We start from the raw sequence: 16,491 nt of genomic DNA on the forward strand, positions 1-16,491 counted from the left end.
GTGTGAAATGTATAGCAGCTTCATCACTGATCGGATTTCAGATTTAAAGTTCGTCCTATGGGCGTGGATTCACTTACACGGCCCTGAATTGTTGTGTCTGCCCATCCCATTCATCACTCTACATCCCCGTGGTGAACTCATTTGTTGCAGTGTGCGAGTGCACGCGCACACAGCTCATGTCCTCAGTAATGATCCGCTAATTATGAGAACCCACAGCAGCCTCCGGGGGTGTGAAACCACCACCTGTCCGTGTGTGTATGTTTGCGCACGGCTACCTGTGACATATGTGCATGCTGTGTGTGAGGGAGAGCACATGTTCGTGGAATTCAATCACATACTCAGCGGCCTGTTTATTACATTTGGTGTGCTCGTTGCATTTGTCTATTAAATTTTGCTTATGAGTGCATCATCAGGAGGGTGGAAAACACTCCTCCGCATGAGGCTGTGATACACATCCAGCGTGTGTGTCAAGAGGCAACGAGATGAGCCATTTAAAAATAACAGATATGCGTATATTCAGATGGTAAAACGCTCTGTTTTCTAATTTATTGAACTGAAAACTGCTTTTTTATTCTACCGCATGATCACATGACTACTTGTACGCAAAAGAAGGTTACTTATTGTGACATAAAAGAAATAATAATCTGTCTCTTAAATTCCCTGGAGCTTTACAAAGCTTTATAGCTACTCTCAGTTTTCAGCTGTTTCCTGCCCAATACAGAAACACACATTCAAACAAATGCTAATTTTACTAGGCAAGTTGGCATTAAAGGTGCATGGTGTAAACATGTCAGTGTTCAGAGCTTTCTCCTGCAGCCCCCGAGTGCCCAACAAGGGCACTTTGTTAGTCTGTGCAGGTTTGAAAACACAAAACCATACAAAATATGCAAATAAGGCCTTATGAAATGATACTACCTCCCAACAACCTGTCAACACAACACAATATATATGAAAAACAAACATGAATTAACATAAAATAAATTACATTTGTGTCATAGTGAAAAGGTTGCATGTGATTAAGGTCATAGTTGACACTGGTTTCTCTTCTGCTCCTTACAGCCGAGCCATCAAGACCAACCAGGACCTTCTCCCTGAGACTCCGTGGACCAACATCCTGTACGATGACTTCTGGGGCACCCTGCTCACTCACAGCGGCAGCCACAAGTCCTTCCGTCCCCTGTGCACCCTCTCCTTCCGCCTCAACTACACCCTGCACGCCCTGCGTCCCTGGGGCTACCACCTGCTGAACGTGGCGCTGCACGGCCTGGTCACCGCGCTCTTCACGGCCTTCAGCCGCCCGCTGCTGGGCGCGGGGCCGTGGAGCCTGCTGGCCGGCCTCCTCTTCGCCTCTCACCCGGTTCACACCGAAGCGGTGGCCGGCGTGGTGGGGAGGGCGGACGTGGGCGCTGCTCTGTTTTTCTTGCTGTCTCTCCTCTGCTATGCGAGACACTGTGGACTTCGCAGGGATCTGCACGGGGCCTTGGAGAGCGGGAGATGCGGGAGCAGCTCGGCGGCGGCCCGGTGCTGGGGCTGGATGCTTGGAAGTCTGTGGTGCGCGGCGGCCAGCATGCTGTGGAAGGAGCAGGGGGTGACGGTGCTGGCAGTGTCGGCTATTTATGACCTCTTCGTGTTCCAGAGACTCCGATTTCGCCAAGCACTTCTCCTCCTGTTGGGAAAGGTAAACGAATGCGTGCTGCCGGGGCCGGTGTGTGTTCGCTCACTCTCGTCTTGGCTTCTCTACATATCCAGTTTCCTCTTCCTTACCTCAGAGGCGAACCACAGCCAGCCAGCTTTTAATGGTTCCTGTGAGGTGGATTCATTTTTCTTTTGTGTGTGTGTGTGTGTGTGTGTGTACTTATGGTTTTGTTTGTGTGGAAATGGCGTGTGTTTGCTTTTCATTAGGAGTGTAATTAGAAAAGCTGTTTGCCCATGCAAACCACACAGTTGGTGCAGGGGAAAGTAAGCCGTCCTCATTTGTCATCTGCAAATACTGTAGGAAGAAAACTGAACGCAGAGGGGGAAGTTTTCCACTTCCTCGCAACACTGCCACCAACTTCCATTTGCCACTGTAAATAGATGCACATTAATGCAAGGAAACCTAGATTAGGATCTCTGGGTGTTCATTCATAGCCACAGAAGCTGAGCAGGAAAAGCAATTTTCAGGGTGACTTGTTATTTCATTTTGAGGTGACATAAAGGTATGTGTAGGAAAAACAATAACACAGCCTGCTCTGGTAAATGATTTGGCACACTTGTCGTGTAAGCTGTCCAAACATACATGAACGTACACGCACACAAACACCTTATGCTTCCTCTGCAGGAGGACTCTGCAGGACTCCATTTTCTCCTCCAAACTAAAGTTATTCGAGGAGGACAACCTTGGTGCAGTGACTCATCTGATTACGGGAATCAGTATTTGAGTGGAAAGCCTGCTCACACAGGCACTCCACATTTGATTAGAGAAACAGCTCCTTAGCCAACATGATGGCCCTCGTAAAATGCATAACTAGCGTAATAAAAAGTCCCCTTGGATTTACAGAGCAAGGACAGTCTGGGCTTTGTGTATGTGTGTATGCGGATCTTTTTATAGAAGTTTGTGGAAACATCTATAAATACCTCTGTTTGTTGCAAGGTTTGTGATATAACCTTGTGTTGTGCGTCCTGCCGTATACGAACTAAGGTCTTTCTTTAAACTTTGCGTTCGTGACTGCCAAATGAAAACACGTCCTACCTTTGAATGTCGGAGACTTTAGCGTACCTGTGGGGCAGCTTCTCCAGTAGTTGTTTCTGGCAGAGTGATAACCCACTACTCTTATTAAAGGAGTTGCAGTGAGCTGCCCAGAAAGATCAGAGAAAGCCGGGAAAGAGGGAGTTATGATGTTTTTTTTCTCTCTCTCTCTTCTTCATCTTCTCTGTGCTTGGCAGGAATGACTCACACGTGTGCTTTCACAACGGCTAGACCTGAGCAGATGCAAAACAACACCTGTCTTTCAAATGTTACTGCTAGCAGAGCCGCTAAATCGTATTAGAGGAGCGAGACGCGGCGGGGAAGCGGATGTAGCTCATTTGCTGATGGAGCGGTAGGTAAATGTATAAAAAAAAAACGTGTTGTAAAACAATAACAATATCAAACGATGACATTGGCCTGTGCTGGGATTGTGTTTTATCGTCAGGCGTTCCCATGATTTTCTCCGCCTGTGTAATCACACACTAAGCGACAAAGCCTTGGAACCGAAACCCCAACCTGAAAGACGAGGAGCGCTACGTGCTCCCATCTGTTGCATTAGAGTCTGGAAGATTTCATCACCCTGGGTGCTTGTCAGGAGCCATTATGAAAAATCACATTTCCCTGTGTATTTATCACGGCAGCCGAGCAGGGCTATCATCGGCGGCAGCCCTCCACCTCTCCGCTCAGACACAATAGACCCTGGCCGCAATCCCTTGTGCCAGGCTGGTGCCTACCCCCACTCGCACGCATGCACACACACAGACACACACACCCAGCAGCACCAACACATCTGGCTCGTTTATCACTCTGGCAATGCCCTCTTCTGGTGCCCCGGTCACGGTTATCTTGGCAGGGTGCTCGTTATGTGCCGGGGCCAGGCATGAGGGCAATCATTTCCTCGATTATGAGCCAGACGTCTCGTGACGCATGGGAACACAGAAGGGAGAGGGATATCAAGAGAGAGAGAATGAACGAGAAAGAGGGAAACTATGCTCTCACTTCCTTTCTTTTATCTACTCTTAGTCTTTCTCACCCACCGTGCGCTGAAAGCCCTTTGCCCACTCGGCCTCTCCCCCATCACCCTATCAGTTTCTATTGAACTGGATAGCAGGTGGAGAGATTGCAAACAATCGTGGTAGACAACAATGCAACGTGATGTTTATTTTCTCATCCCAAGTTTTCCATTTATTTCTAAGATGAAGCAAAAAGAATTGAAAAATCCTCCACATCACATTACCTGACCACCGTAAGCCACAAACAATAAGAAAATGCAAATTAGCTCCAGTGTAGCAGGGGGACAGCTGCGCTCCGACCAGAACTCCATTTCTCATCCTATTAACGCCCTAATCAGACCGAGATGAGATTTCAAATGAGACAAGGTAGGATGGAGTGAGAGTTAGAGAGTGATGGATGGAGACAAAGGAAAGATGTGGTGTTAGCTCTGCAGTCTATTGAGAAAGCAAAGCGAGTGTTCTTCGCCAGCATCATAAGAGCATAATGTCTTTGTTCTTTTCACTTTAAGTCAGCGGCAAAAACAAACTGCCTGATGAATGAGGCTCCAGGCTTTAGACAGGGCCCGGGGAGATAGCTCGCTTTTGTCTGCATGATGAAAAAAGTCAAAGACCAGTCTGCTTTGCCTGAGGTAAACTGCGAAACCTTGGCAGACAAGATTGATTTCATTAGAGGGGTTTGTTTAAATGGAGAGCAGGGATTTTGAGCATTTACTTGATCAAAAAACAAAGATGTCAGCGATGATGACTGTCGGTCCGGCATGAAAAGCTCTAACTCAAAGGTGTCAAATTAAATATAGATCCTCAAAGAAGACTACGACTGGATTAGATCCCTCTTCCTAATCCCCCATCGTCCACACCTTTTTGGATTGTTGTCACTACCTAGAGCCAAAATGAAAAATGACAGTTTTACTGAAGGCACATGGACAACGGAGGGATTTGATAGTGTCCTTACCAGTTTGCAATTAAAGTGTTACAGACTCCTTGTCCTCGTTTGTCTCAATGAGCGCTGCAGGCCCACAGATTAAGTTCAGGGTAACCAGCTGACAGCTTGATGAATGTTGTGCCAATTATCCTGTAGCAGAAGCAATCGGCTGTGAAATGATGCCCTCTGTTGCAAGTTCTGCAGGATGCTCTTTAGTTAACTCGCATTCATGTGCATGTCGGCGAGTCGGAAACAGTGCATCTTCATTCTTTATGGCGCATCAAAACATCACATGTCATGCAAAAACATTCTTCTGCACTTTAAACCGGCCTGCTTTTCTCTGTGAGATTTAGTCATCATTTGAGTGTTCCTAGTCGGCTCTAGTATCTGTGAGATGTGATCATCAGCATAGTTTGTGCACAGCTGCCAGTTTTTAGTCAATTTGTGGGAAGGTTTCATTCAGAAATTTGTCAGTGGAGAGTAAAAGCCAGAACAAACAAAAACATAACAAAGTCAGCAGTGCCACATGTGGTGTTAGTCCAGACCGGATTAGTCCCACAGAAATAATGAAGCTAGATGCCAATGAATGTCTTGCCCAACATCACCTCATGCCTGTTGTTTAAAAGGTGTAAGTGCATCTGTTTCTCTAAGATTCACTTTTTACTCCTCCTGTAAAGGAACAAAAACACATGCAACTGTAGAGAAGGTGCAGCAAGACATTATCATTTGACTATTGAATGTATCTATATTAGTGAGGTAGCACATGAGAATAATGGACTTCCTGTGCCATTTAAATCTGTCCCCAGTGGTTCCTGCATGAAGTTCTGCTATAGTTCAATATGACAAATAAATTGATGAAGTAACCAAAAATTGGTATAGCAAAGCTAAATCAATGCCTGACCTGTCACTGAGAGATCCGAGGAACCCTGAGTTCCATTAAACCTTCCTCTCATCCTGATGTCCCTGCATTAGTCAAACAGGATCCTCTCTTTAAATGTCAAGTTAACGCCGACAGTCCCCCAGCTTTGATCAGCTGTCCAGCCTGCAAGTCGTCAACCTGTGACCCATCTCATTACGAGGCCTTGTGCCTGCAGCAGCAGCAGCAGCAGCAGCAGGGACAGAACTATGGGATAATTAGGTCAGTCTATCAAAGTTAGTGCCGACCATGCTGTCTGATGGCTCGGGTGAGTTGCGCCAAGTCAGCAGAATCGAGAACACATTAGAAAGCTGGAAAACGAACGGCTCGCATGCCTCATTGTAGCTTTCATCGCAGTTTAGCATGTCGCTGGTAATGCAACAAATATGAGCACGGCTGGATGAGTGTTGTGTGCAAATGCGCCGAGTCCAAAGACCTTTCCATGCACATGTCAATGAGAAAGAATTACCCCACAGTAGGCCGCTGGGCTCCCAGTGTAGCCGTAACTGAAAGAAGTTGGCACTTAAAGTTTTCGTCTGGAGCTTCTTTCCAAGACTTCCATTATCAATCATCATTTTTTTTGGCAAGTAACAAGATTTTAATTTAAATTTCTTAAACAAGTTGTAGAAAAAATCCCATGCATGATCAGCCTTGAATGTTGCAAAGAATTACGAGCAGTTTAAATTGGACATGACTTTAACAAGGAAAGCCCGGAAGATCGTTCCCCTGCTGTCTTGCGTCAGTCCACAGCAGCTTTTAACAGTGCACACATGAAGTCAGCCACGTCCTGCTGTTTCTTCAGACATGGTTTAAACACTCTGCAAGCTACAGTGTCAACAGGCGGACCACACACTTCTGGGATTAATAAAATACGAGCTAATGATGAATAGCATGGCGAAAAGATGAAGGCTCGGGAGCCTAATGCTGGATGTCAATGTGTGGAAAGAGAAAGGTGAGGAGAATAGGAGAAGGGTTAATTCAAAAAAGAGGGTGGATAATAAAGTAAAAAGAGAATAAAAAGTAGCTGAGGGAAAGCCACGGCAATTGACGGTGAATTTCCAAATGAGGATCCAAAGTGGAGGAGATATGTGGAGGAGAGTTAGGTTCAAAGGCTTGGAGAGTGTACGGGATGTTATGTTTGACAGCTGGCTGGGGATTATGCCAGCCATCCTCCATGGATACACACCGATTTCATGAAGGTCAATCAATCATAGCTGGAGCCAGGAATTTAAGTCAAGACACCAGTAAAGCTAAAAACAGTGAAATCTTTACTGTCTCTTCTGTTTTGTGTTTTGCTGGTGCATTCTTGATTTTTCCCGCTGGTAAACTTGGATGTAAATATGATGTGAAATGAAATTCAAGAAGGGAATTTGCACATTATTTCATTTTCTATTTTTATAAATATTTAAGTATATTCAATTTTATATACTGCCATAAAAGTCCTATTATAGTATTAGCATTCGGTGCATGTGGCATAGCGAGCCTTTCCTCCAAAAAAAACCCCAAAACCAACCACAACAGGTTATTACGACCCATAGTTACATAGTTACACAAGAGTGTTTAGCACTTCTTTTATTAAGGAGCATTCAACAAGGAAGTACTTATTTGAACCGAAATAGTGATGTTTTTCCTGAAGCTAACCATGTTGTTTTTGTGCTTAAACCTACTTAAGTCATTGGTAGCCATGATGGCTTTTGTTCTGCTGGTTCAGTGGTCTGTTTATTATGGTAATCATGCCAACTGGGGGTTGTTATTCCTGCCACTGTAGTTGTGGCATTTTGGGAGAGGGTTGAAAAACAGTCTGTGATCTTTAGCCTGCAGTTGAAGCAAAGAAATCAGGAAAATAATGTTGTTTCCTTTTTCCTCACAGGAAGAGGAGGCATTTATTTTCTCTGTGTTGAACACCGGTGTAGCCCATAACCTTAATTAGTTCTGCCCTGGTGCTGCCGTCCACACTGTGATTAGTTACACCTGTGTAAAGGTCTAAGCATTGTCCAGTATTTTGTCCAAGCTTAGCTATTTTCCGACCTTAAATCCCAGAGCAGATTCAGTGATAGCCTGCCCGTTGGCGCCTCCATGGTGATGGTCGTATTTCATTCTTGGTATTAAGTCAGTTTTCTGTATGGATTTATGCACAGTTAGAGAATCCACAAAGCTCAAAGCAATTGATATTAACGGGCGTATTAGTCAGGATAGCGCCCTGCCAATATTCCTCCTACCATATAATCACAATGGAAGCTGGAATTGTTTGGAAAATCAATAAATCAACAGCTAAGTAGAAGTTGAAGGACCTTTTTAGAGCAATTAGATGCTGCAGTTGAGTGGGGAATAAGAGGGTAATGCTAGATCATTGAAGACCCATTTTCAACGGAAAACAGAAGACTCTACTGAGTGGAGAGGAAAGGTCACACCAGACTTCCTCAGTATTGGTTTCCACTCTTAAAGAAAAATCTTTCCATTTCTCGCCGGCTTCAGACGACCAACCTGAACCTGCAACCTGTTGCTTCTAAAAGCAAACTTAGTAGAACTATTGTTGGCTTGAAGATGGTACGGTTATTTACTGCTGAGCCTGTGAAATCATGGTCATGCATCATTTGAAAAGCTGAACCAGCCTCCGCTCTGCAGTGTGTGTGTGCGTGTGTGTGTGTGTGTGTTTGTTTGTGATTGATCGGGAAGTCAATTAAGGAACGATTTAGAAATAGACAAGGCAGCGAGGGGTAAAATGAAGCTCATTCACCTAAATACCACAAATGACTCTCTTGCTGGAATTGGCTTATCCTCTGATACCAAGCAGAATTGGATTTCTCAGACAGTTTCCTCCCTTGACAGACAATATGGGCTCATCCATCAATACGTCCACTGCCCCCCACCCTCCCTTTGTGTATAAGACACTCTCTCTTATCCTTTGTGTTCCACCTTTCAGCTTTCAGATCAATATCCAATTTTTTTTTCTTCCACTCTCAGTTCCTCACCACCTCTCATAGTGGCTACTTGAACTGGCCTTTTTCCATCTTACTACTGACAAGTGGCTTTCTGTAACTAGCTGAACTTCCCACCTCTACCTCTTGAGGAACACGGCGTTCCATGTCAGACCCGGGGAAATCAATAACTAAACTGGAGCCAGGGGGTCAGGCGAGTCAATGCTAAACCTCTTACTCTAATCCTAACATGGCTTTGTTATGGATAACTTGTGTTTTCTGTTATGGTTCTTGAAAGTGCTCACATGAGCTTATTCATGGGTTTGAAAAAAAAGGGAATATTGCGGTCAGGTTTATTAATGAGACGAATGAAAGCGTGTTCTTTGTCCACTGTGTGGCTCTAAAAAAAAGATTGTATCTGCCTATTGTGCAATTCATTTAAAGTGGATTATACAGAGTCTAAATTATAACCACAGTAGTGTAAACTCACTTGAGAGATAAAAAGCTGAAGTCGGGCTTCAGAGGATCAACACTGTGAGTTATAGAGGCTCTGATGTTGAATATTAAACCCAATACAGATAACACAACTACTACAGCACTAATATGTAAACGTCTCCTGTCCTGCGTAATGATACTACACAGTATAAACAGCACTTACAGTACACAAGCATGCACACACACACACGCATAGCTCTAATTCCCCTGGGACCGGTTCAAGTGGAGTTCATATTACACTGCTGCTTGGAAAGAATAAGTGGGCCTAGAAAATAGGAAGTGAGCAGCATCTCTGTGATCATCACTCATGATGCTATGTTGTATTTAGTCCACTTGGTAAACTCACTTTGGGAGAAACATGATTAACAAGAACTTTTCTTTTTCTTTTTGGTCGGGGCTGCGCCAGCCTGTCTCTGTCCATAAGTCTTTGCTGATGTGACATTCCAGTTTAATCAGTGTTAAGCAAAAGAAATGAAATCAGATTTACTTAATCTGGGCAAAAAAACAGAGGCACCGCTAAATTGGATTTAAGCCGTAATTGATTTCAGAAAGTATCATATCCAAACGTGGTATTGAAGGAGTCTGACATCAGAGCATCTGATAGACAAGAAAACCAAACTTGTGCATCTGTATCAACATCCACGCCCTCCCATTTCTCTCCCCACTGACACTGATAAATGTAATTTAAGAAGCCAGCGTCCAAAGGTCAACAGGTCATCATGCAATCGTGTCATGTCTTAGCAACCGTAACGCCACTTACAGGCTTGCAGACATGTACACAGCTCGTGGTGAAGCAACTGAAATGAATTATACTCTTGGCCCTGGAGAGTATCACAGAGTACCCAAATTAAATTTCTCCATCAAAGATATTTTCCTCCTTTTTATTTCAACAGTCATCATCCACAGAACATCTTCTATATATTAAGTATCTATCACTGCAGCCATTAAGAGTTTTAACATAATTCTGAGCTTATGCTATTTAAACTTGGAGGTTCATAAAGAGACTGTTGAGCTGAAGTCGCAGTGAGTGAGTGCCCGGGTTGGCTTGTGACAGTTCGGTGAAAGGTGTTGCGTGACAGCGGACCTAATGGTGATCATGCTACAGCATTAATGCTCTTATGAGATGTAAACAGCATCTACATACCAACACAATGAGGCCTAAGCTGATTACAAGTCACACTCGCTGACAGGCAACAAGGAAAGTCTTAGGAGGAAAGCCTCTCATGCTTCAAATTTACTTCAAAGTTGACCCCAACTAGGTCAGAACTGGAGGGAGGGAGGATTACTTATGTATGGAAAATTAAAGAAGTAATCCTTACTTCACATCCATATGGAAATGTGTTGATTTTGCTCTCCTATTATCTTTAGACTTGGGGATTTTCCCCTGTTATCCTTTAATAAAACGTTCTCGACATCTAAGAATTCACTGGCAAACCAAAACTGAAATTCAAAATAATGCATCTTTCATCACTTTCAATGTGACATATTCCATTAGAATTGAGTATTTCTTGATTCAAACAAGTCTTATTGTTGCTGACCGAAAGTGACAATCCATTACGGTGCACAGCTGTCCAAACCCCAGTGTGTCTTTCACCAGTTTCAACATGTCGTAATTTACTATTTTCGTGTAAACAGAGCAGTGTTGTTTCTGGCTGCGGTGCATTTTAATTTTGAGAAGTATGCCAGTGTTACAGAGAATTGTATAATTGTACATGAGCGCGGTTTAAGCCCCAGACAGCTATCGAAAACATTCCAGAGATTTCTACTATACTACACCAGCAAAATGATAAATCAAGGAGATATGTTTTTTTTTTTTTTCCTTTTGCAGAGGCGGATTTATAAATCAAATACAAAATGCTCATTCTGATGCACATTATCACAAAGAAAGGAATGTGTGTCTTCATATCTTGCAGTCTGCAGAGATAAAAAATACATTTATAGGACCACTGTTGCTTTGCTCCACTACTTGAAAGACTTGACAGAAATTAAAAATAGCTCTCTAAATGAAAACAACATCAGGTGCCCTGGAATGCAGACAAAACGCTGTGGCTTGACTGAAGTTTTTTTTTCTCTCTCTCTCTCTGCTCCTGACTTCCAGAAAAAGAACATCAGTGTTTTGCTGAGTCTTGGTATGCTGGCTTCCTGGGGAGTGATTCTGCTGTCAGCTCGTCTCTACTGGATGGGCAACAAGCCTCCCAACTTCTCCAACTCTGACAACCCTGCAGCTGACTCGGCGCATTTCCTCACGCGAACGCTAACGTTCCTCCACCTGCCCGCCGCCAACGCATGGCTCCTGCTCTGCCCCGACAGGCTCAGTTTCGATTGGTCCATGGACGCCGTGCCCTTGGTCAGATCCATCGCTGACTGGAGGAACCTTCACACCGTTGCCTTCTATGGTGGATTTTTCCTTCTGTCTTTGTTTGGCCTTCGCGGTCACTCCTCCTCCTCCTCCAAAGCCAAGGAGGCCAATGGGAAAGCCCATGTCACTAATGGGAAATCAATCACTAATGGGAACGGTTTCCATGCTCTTGACACAAACCATAACACAGACCATTGGCCGACAAAGACCACCATGAACGGGTCAGCTGGACATCACCACTGCCCTCCACAGATGTCCCTTCCCCCTACAGAAAACCTTGTACTATTTTCATTAACCATCCTGTCGTTGCCTTTCATCCCAGCCACCAACCTGTTCTTTTATGTAGGTTTTGTAATTGCAGAGAGGGTACTATACATACCCAGTATAGGCTTTTGTTTACTGGTTGCTGCTGGTGCAAGAGCCTTATATGTCAGACTGAGGACTAGAGGCTCCAAGGCCTTGCTGTTGTGTCTCTGCATGGGACTAGTGCTGCTGAATGGACTCCGAACTGTTCAAAGAAACAGGGACTGGAGCAATGAGGAGAATCTCTACAAGTCTGGGATCAGTGTAAATCCTGCTAAAGGTAAGAGAAAAGCTCTGGTTATCAATGGGATGAAAGCTGGGATTTAATTCTCTGCCTGATTCTTGTACATATTGATTCAAAGACAATGTAACTAAAACATAACATGTTAAATCTTATTGAGACTCACTTCCTTATGAACACCACCGACTAGTAGGCCTATGACCATGAGCTCATAGCAGCTAAATGTTAGCTATGTTTCCTAAACTTTCCTGTAAAGCTGATATTAAGATTTAATATCAATCCAATATCAGTTTTAAAGGGATTTCTACATGTTTACTAAGATTAACTAACATTATCTGAAACCGTTTACCGACATTAGCCACAGAGCTAGCTGACCCACAGTGACCATTGCAGTCAAAAGTGTTTCTAAATTCCCTGACATAATTGGTTTTGTTTGGAGGCACAACACAGTAGGCTGATACCCCCCACCATTATTTCACTGACTTACACAGTGAAGAATAGCAATGGCTGGTTCCTAAAAGACTGCAATATAATAAAGGCAAATGTAAACAATGTTTGCATCTTAAAATCTATCTTTAAACTCTGCTTTGCAAATGTTTAAAGGGATAATTCACCCAAAATTCAAATTTCACTCATTATCTACTCACCCTCAGGTCGACTAAGGGCTGGGTGAAGTTTCAGAGCCCTCCGTGCCTTCTCTGAGTTACAGTGGGGCTCTGTGCAGCACTGCATGTCCATATGACGGTAGCAAACTTTTCTTCGTCCAAAAAGACACCAAAAGACCATTCAAATACCTCCATAGTGCTCGTCTGTAATGTCCCTCTTGTATTGAAGCCTCAACATGAGAAATTGTTCTGAAAAAAATTAAATAAGTATAGGTTTTAAGCTTGTTTGTAGCGGAAGCTCCCAGTGTTGCTCTGCCGGAATCTCGCGCAATTTGCGGAGCCGTGAATGGGTGTCAGTGCAAATCGCTCGAGATTTGCACAGAGACAGGCAAAGCTGTGAACTGAGACACTGGGAGCTTCTGCTACAAACAAGCTTAAAACATAGACTTATTTAATTTTTTTCGGAACAATTTCTCATGTTGGGGCTTCAATACAAGAAGGACATTACAGACGAGCACTATGGAGGTATTTGGATGGTTTTTTGGTGTGTCTTTTTGGACGAAGAAAAGTGAGGCCCGTTCGCAACCGTCATATGGACATGCAGTACTCAGAGAAGGCACGGAGGACTCTGAAACTTCTCCCAGCCCTTAGTCGACATGAGGGTGAGTAGATAATGAGTGAAATTTGAATTTTGGGTGAACTATCCCTTTAATGAGGAAGGCAACACATTTAGACCTCAATGATAGATACAAGGTGTTTTAGTGAGAAACAGATGTTTACAAGAGAACTCCACAGAGGGTCCTTCAAAGCAAAGGCCTTACACCACTGACAAAATAAAACCATTTGAAAGATATGGCCTATTTTGTTAGATTGGAAAAAGGTGTGCAGAAAACTACCTAGCAATTTTCAGAGAATACCCAGTCCAGTTTTTTATGTACGGGAAAGTGGTGTCAGACTTTTGGACCCCACTGTACATATCCTCAGGGTGTCTTCAGAAACGGACTCTAGCCAGGCTTGTTTATGATCCTGAACGATGTGGAAAAGTAGGCACGAAAAAAAAAGAATAACACAGAAAACCATCTCAGAGCCAGAGAGCTGCAATAGAGCCCATAGAGAAAACAACAATATGATACTCACGCTCATTCACGCAAGACTGACTTTTAAATAGTTATTTAAATAGAGAAATAACAGTAAATAGATTATATCAGTGAAAATAAGCAGTGTAACCATGCGATCAAGTAAATAAAAATCATTTATGATTTAAATTGCTGGTTGCAAATGTTTATCTGGGCTAAATGACAGCAGCAACTGTGTCTTTTAAGTGAATACCAACCATGTGTTTTTCCACTGACAGTCTAACTTTTGACTGACATGTCTCCTTTAGCCTGGGGAAACTTGGGGAACGTACTGAAGAACCAAGGCAAGATGGCGGAGGCGGAGAAGTCGTACAGAAACGCTCTGCACTACCGAGGGAACATGGCTGACATGCTGTATAACCTGTAAGTGCTGAAGATGCCCGTTCCTCCTCCTCCTCCTCCTCTTCTTCCTCGTATTTGCAAAGTCTTGACACGAAGTTCTGATTCATCCGATCCATCACTGGAGATGGCAGCCGCAGAACAAGAAAGGCAGGGAAGAGGAGAGAGGAGAGTGACAGACGAGAAGAACGTACTGTATAGAAGGCAAAAAAAACAAAAATAGATCTAATACAGGAGGAGAGATGCAGCTGAGACACGGAGCAAGGTATGATGCAAGAGTACGACAAAGAGGAAGAAACTTTCTGTGTCTCAGGTGGCTCTTCATCTAAATCCTGCTACTTATTTGATTAGTGGTGGTTTGAAGAGCATCTGGCAGAAGATAAAGCCACATCCAATCCTCTAACGTAAGGTGTCAAAAAGTGCCAAAACCTCACAACAGCCCTGTGTGCCTTTCTCTCACGCTGACACTGTTTTTCTCTCTAGTCGTCTGTTCCCTCTCAAGTTACGGGTGCCAGGAAGCTGGCAGAGCCACATAGAGAGAGAGAGAGAGGAAAACCGAATGATGATGTTTTGCATTCTTTTAAACAGAGGTCCTATTTGAACATGATGGATGGTTGGGTATTTTGGGGTAATGCATCTTGGTATTTTTGGTAAGGGATACAAGCTGTGGTCTTTTTATTTCGTAGCTTTCACCCAAAGTCCCCTCATCAACTTGACGTGCTGTAATTTTGGTCGAATCGTACTTTTTTACCCTCGCAGCTTTAAAACTGCGAGACAAATTCTCGGCTCTGCAGTTGGTGGCGTTGTAAAATGTCTCACATTTTGTTGTTTTTTGTCTTTGTGCATCAGAGGTTTGCTGCTGCAGGAGAATGAGCGTCCTGCTGAAGCTCTGCATTATTACAAACTGGCCATTGCAAGTCGGCCAACACTGGCATGTAAGTAAAGTGAAATGATGTGGTCATGAAGAGGTGAAGAGTCGTCATTAGATTAGATTACTGTTTCTCGACTTTGGCCGAGCCTTTGTTTGGATTAATTAGATATGAGCTAAGGAGTTCATCTTATTATTTTTTTTATTGGATCATCACCGTGCTCCAGATTTAATGCTGAGTGTTCTTTTACCACGGGGACATCCAGCAAGAGGGCCGCACTCGGGCCGTCTCAGCTTGAAGGGGACATGATGAGATTCAATGTAACACTTGAGTGCTCGTGTGCCATTTACTGTAGCAAGGACAATTTTCTGAGAGGACAGGTTTCTACTCTGCTTGATAACCCTTCAATTCCTCCCCAGTTCCCCTACGGCTTTATCTCTTTTTGGCCTGATTTATTTCTATTTCTTACTTACTTTTCTTATGGTAATTTTATCTGTCTTACTCTTTTCGGCCGTCTCCCCACACTACCTACTATACTGTATGAAGACCGTGCACATTTCGCCCTTTCTTAGATACTCAGTCAAACATTTGTATTGATATATTTGACATTCATATTTATTGTAACATGGCTCACTGACCATTGTTCAACAAAATGAAGCTGTATTTAGTTGTAGTCTGCTGTCAGTGTGTATATTAGACCTGAAGACCTGTCAGTGATTGTGCAGGCGACAGCAGGCTCTAATGTGCTTGTGTCTGTGTTTTGAATAGTATCCATCTTGCTTTAACACCCCCACCCCTCTCTCTCTCGCTCTCTCTCTCTTGCAGCGGCCTACTTGAACACAGGAATCATCCTGATGAACCAGGCCAACCTGGACGAGGCCAAACGCACCTTCCTCACTTGTGCTGACATTCCTGATGAGAACTTGAAGGACCCCCACGCCCACAAGAGCTCGGTCACCAGCTGCCTGTACAACCTGGGAAAACTGCTCCATGAACAGGGCCAGCAGGAGGTTGGTGTTTGTAGTTTGTGCAGCTGACAGAAGATATGCGGTTAAATAATCAAGTAAACTTTCCTATGTCGGACTATAAGCTCAGCCATTTAGCCTTGAAAATGCAACTGTGTAAATAGAAAGGCCTGTTTTGCACAAAATAAGAGTCCCTCATCAATTACGAGGCCTGCGTTAATGCTGACGTTAAACAAGAACTGGACTTGCTAAGTTCGCTGTTTCCCCCCTGCCGCAGGAGGCCCTGTCTGTTTATAAGGAAGCCGTGCAGAAAATGCCCAGACAGTTTGCACCACACAGCCTTTTCAACATGATGGGTAAGTCGCTGTTGGACCCTGTTTCACCCCCGCTGCAATGGCAGGATTAAAAATTCACTACTTATTTGATACCTGCTTTGAAGTGTAAATGTGTTGTATTTTGATGTGGTAACATCACCACACGGTGCATGTTGTTAAATTTGCATCCGCTGTATAGTCTGTGGTTTTTTCTATAAAAAAACAAAACAAAAACAGCACTGTCCTCGGTCAAGTTCGGCCCCGGCTTCAGTGATGAATCTTCCATGTTTGTTTCCATTTCAGATGTTGGTCTTCCACTTTATCTGAGCTTTGAATTGAATTAAACAAATTGACATGAACTCATTGCC

The 16,491-nt window shown here is 43.7% G+C and overlaps 1 protein-coding gene across 1 annotated transcript in view; it reads left to right on the forward strand.

The window, feature by feature from the left end:
* The window catches only part of tmtc2a (transmembrane O-mannosyltransferase targeting cadherins 2a), a 57,010-nt gene that overhangs the window by 27,010 nt on the left and 13,509 nt on the right, over positions 1 to 16,491 (forward strand). The window contains exons 2-7 of the mRNA XM_085768865.1: positions 1,060 to 1,678; positions 11,091 to 11,934; positions 13,885 to 13,999; positions 14,825 to 14,910; positions 15,670 to 15,854; positions 16,087 to 16,165. Coding sequence (XP_085624991.1) covers positions 1,060 to 1,678; positions 11,091 to 11,934; positions 13,885 to 13,999; positions 14,825 to 14,910; positions 15,670 to 15,854; positions 16,087 to 16,165 — 1,928 coding nt within the window. The remainder of the gene's footprint in view (positions 1 to 1,059; positions 1,679 to 11,090; positions 11,935 to 13,884; positions 14,000 to 14,824; positions 14,911 to 15,669; positions 15,855 to 16,086; positions 16,166 to 16,491) is intronic.

Source organism: Trachurus japonicus, chromosome 23 (assembly GCF_045865225.1).
Source record: "Trachurus japonicus isolate A0001 chromosome 23, Traja_1.0".
In the NCBI taxonomy this organism is placed as follows: domain Eukaryota; kingdom Metazoa; phylum Chordata; class Actinopteri; order Carangiformes; family Carangidae; genus Trachurus; species Trachurus japonicus.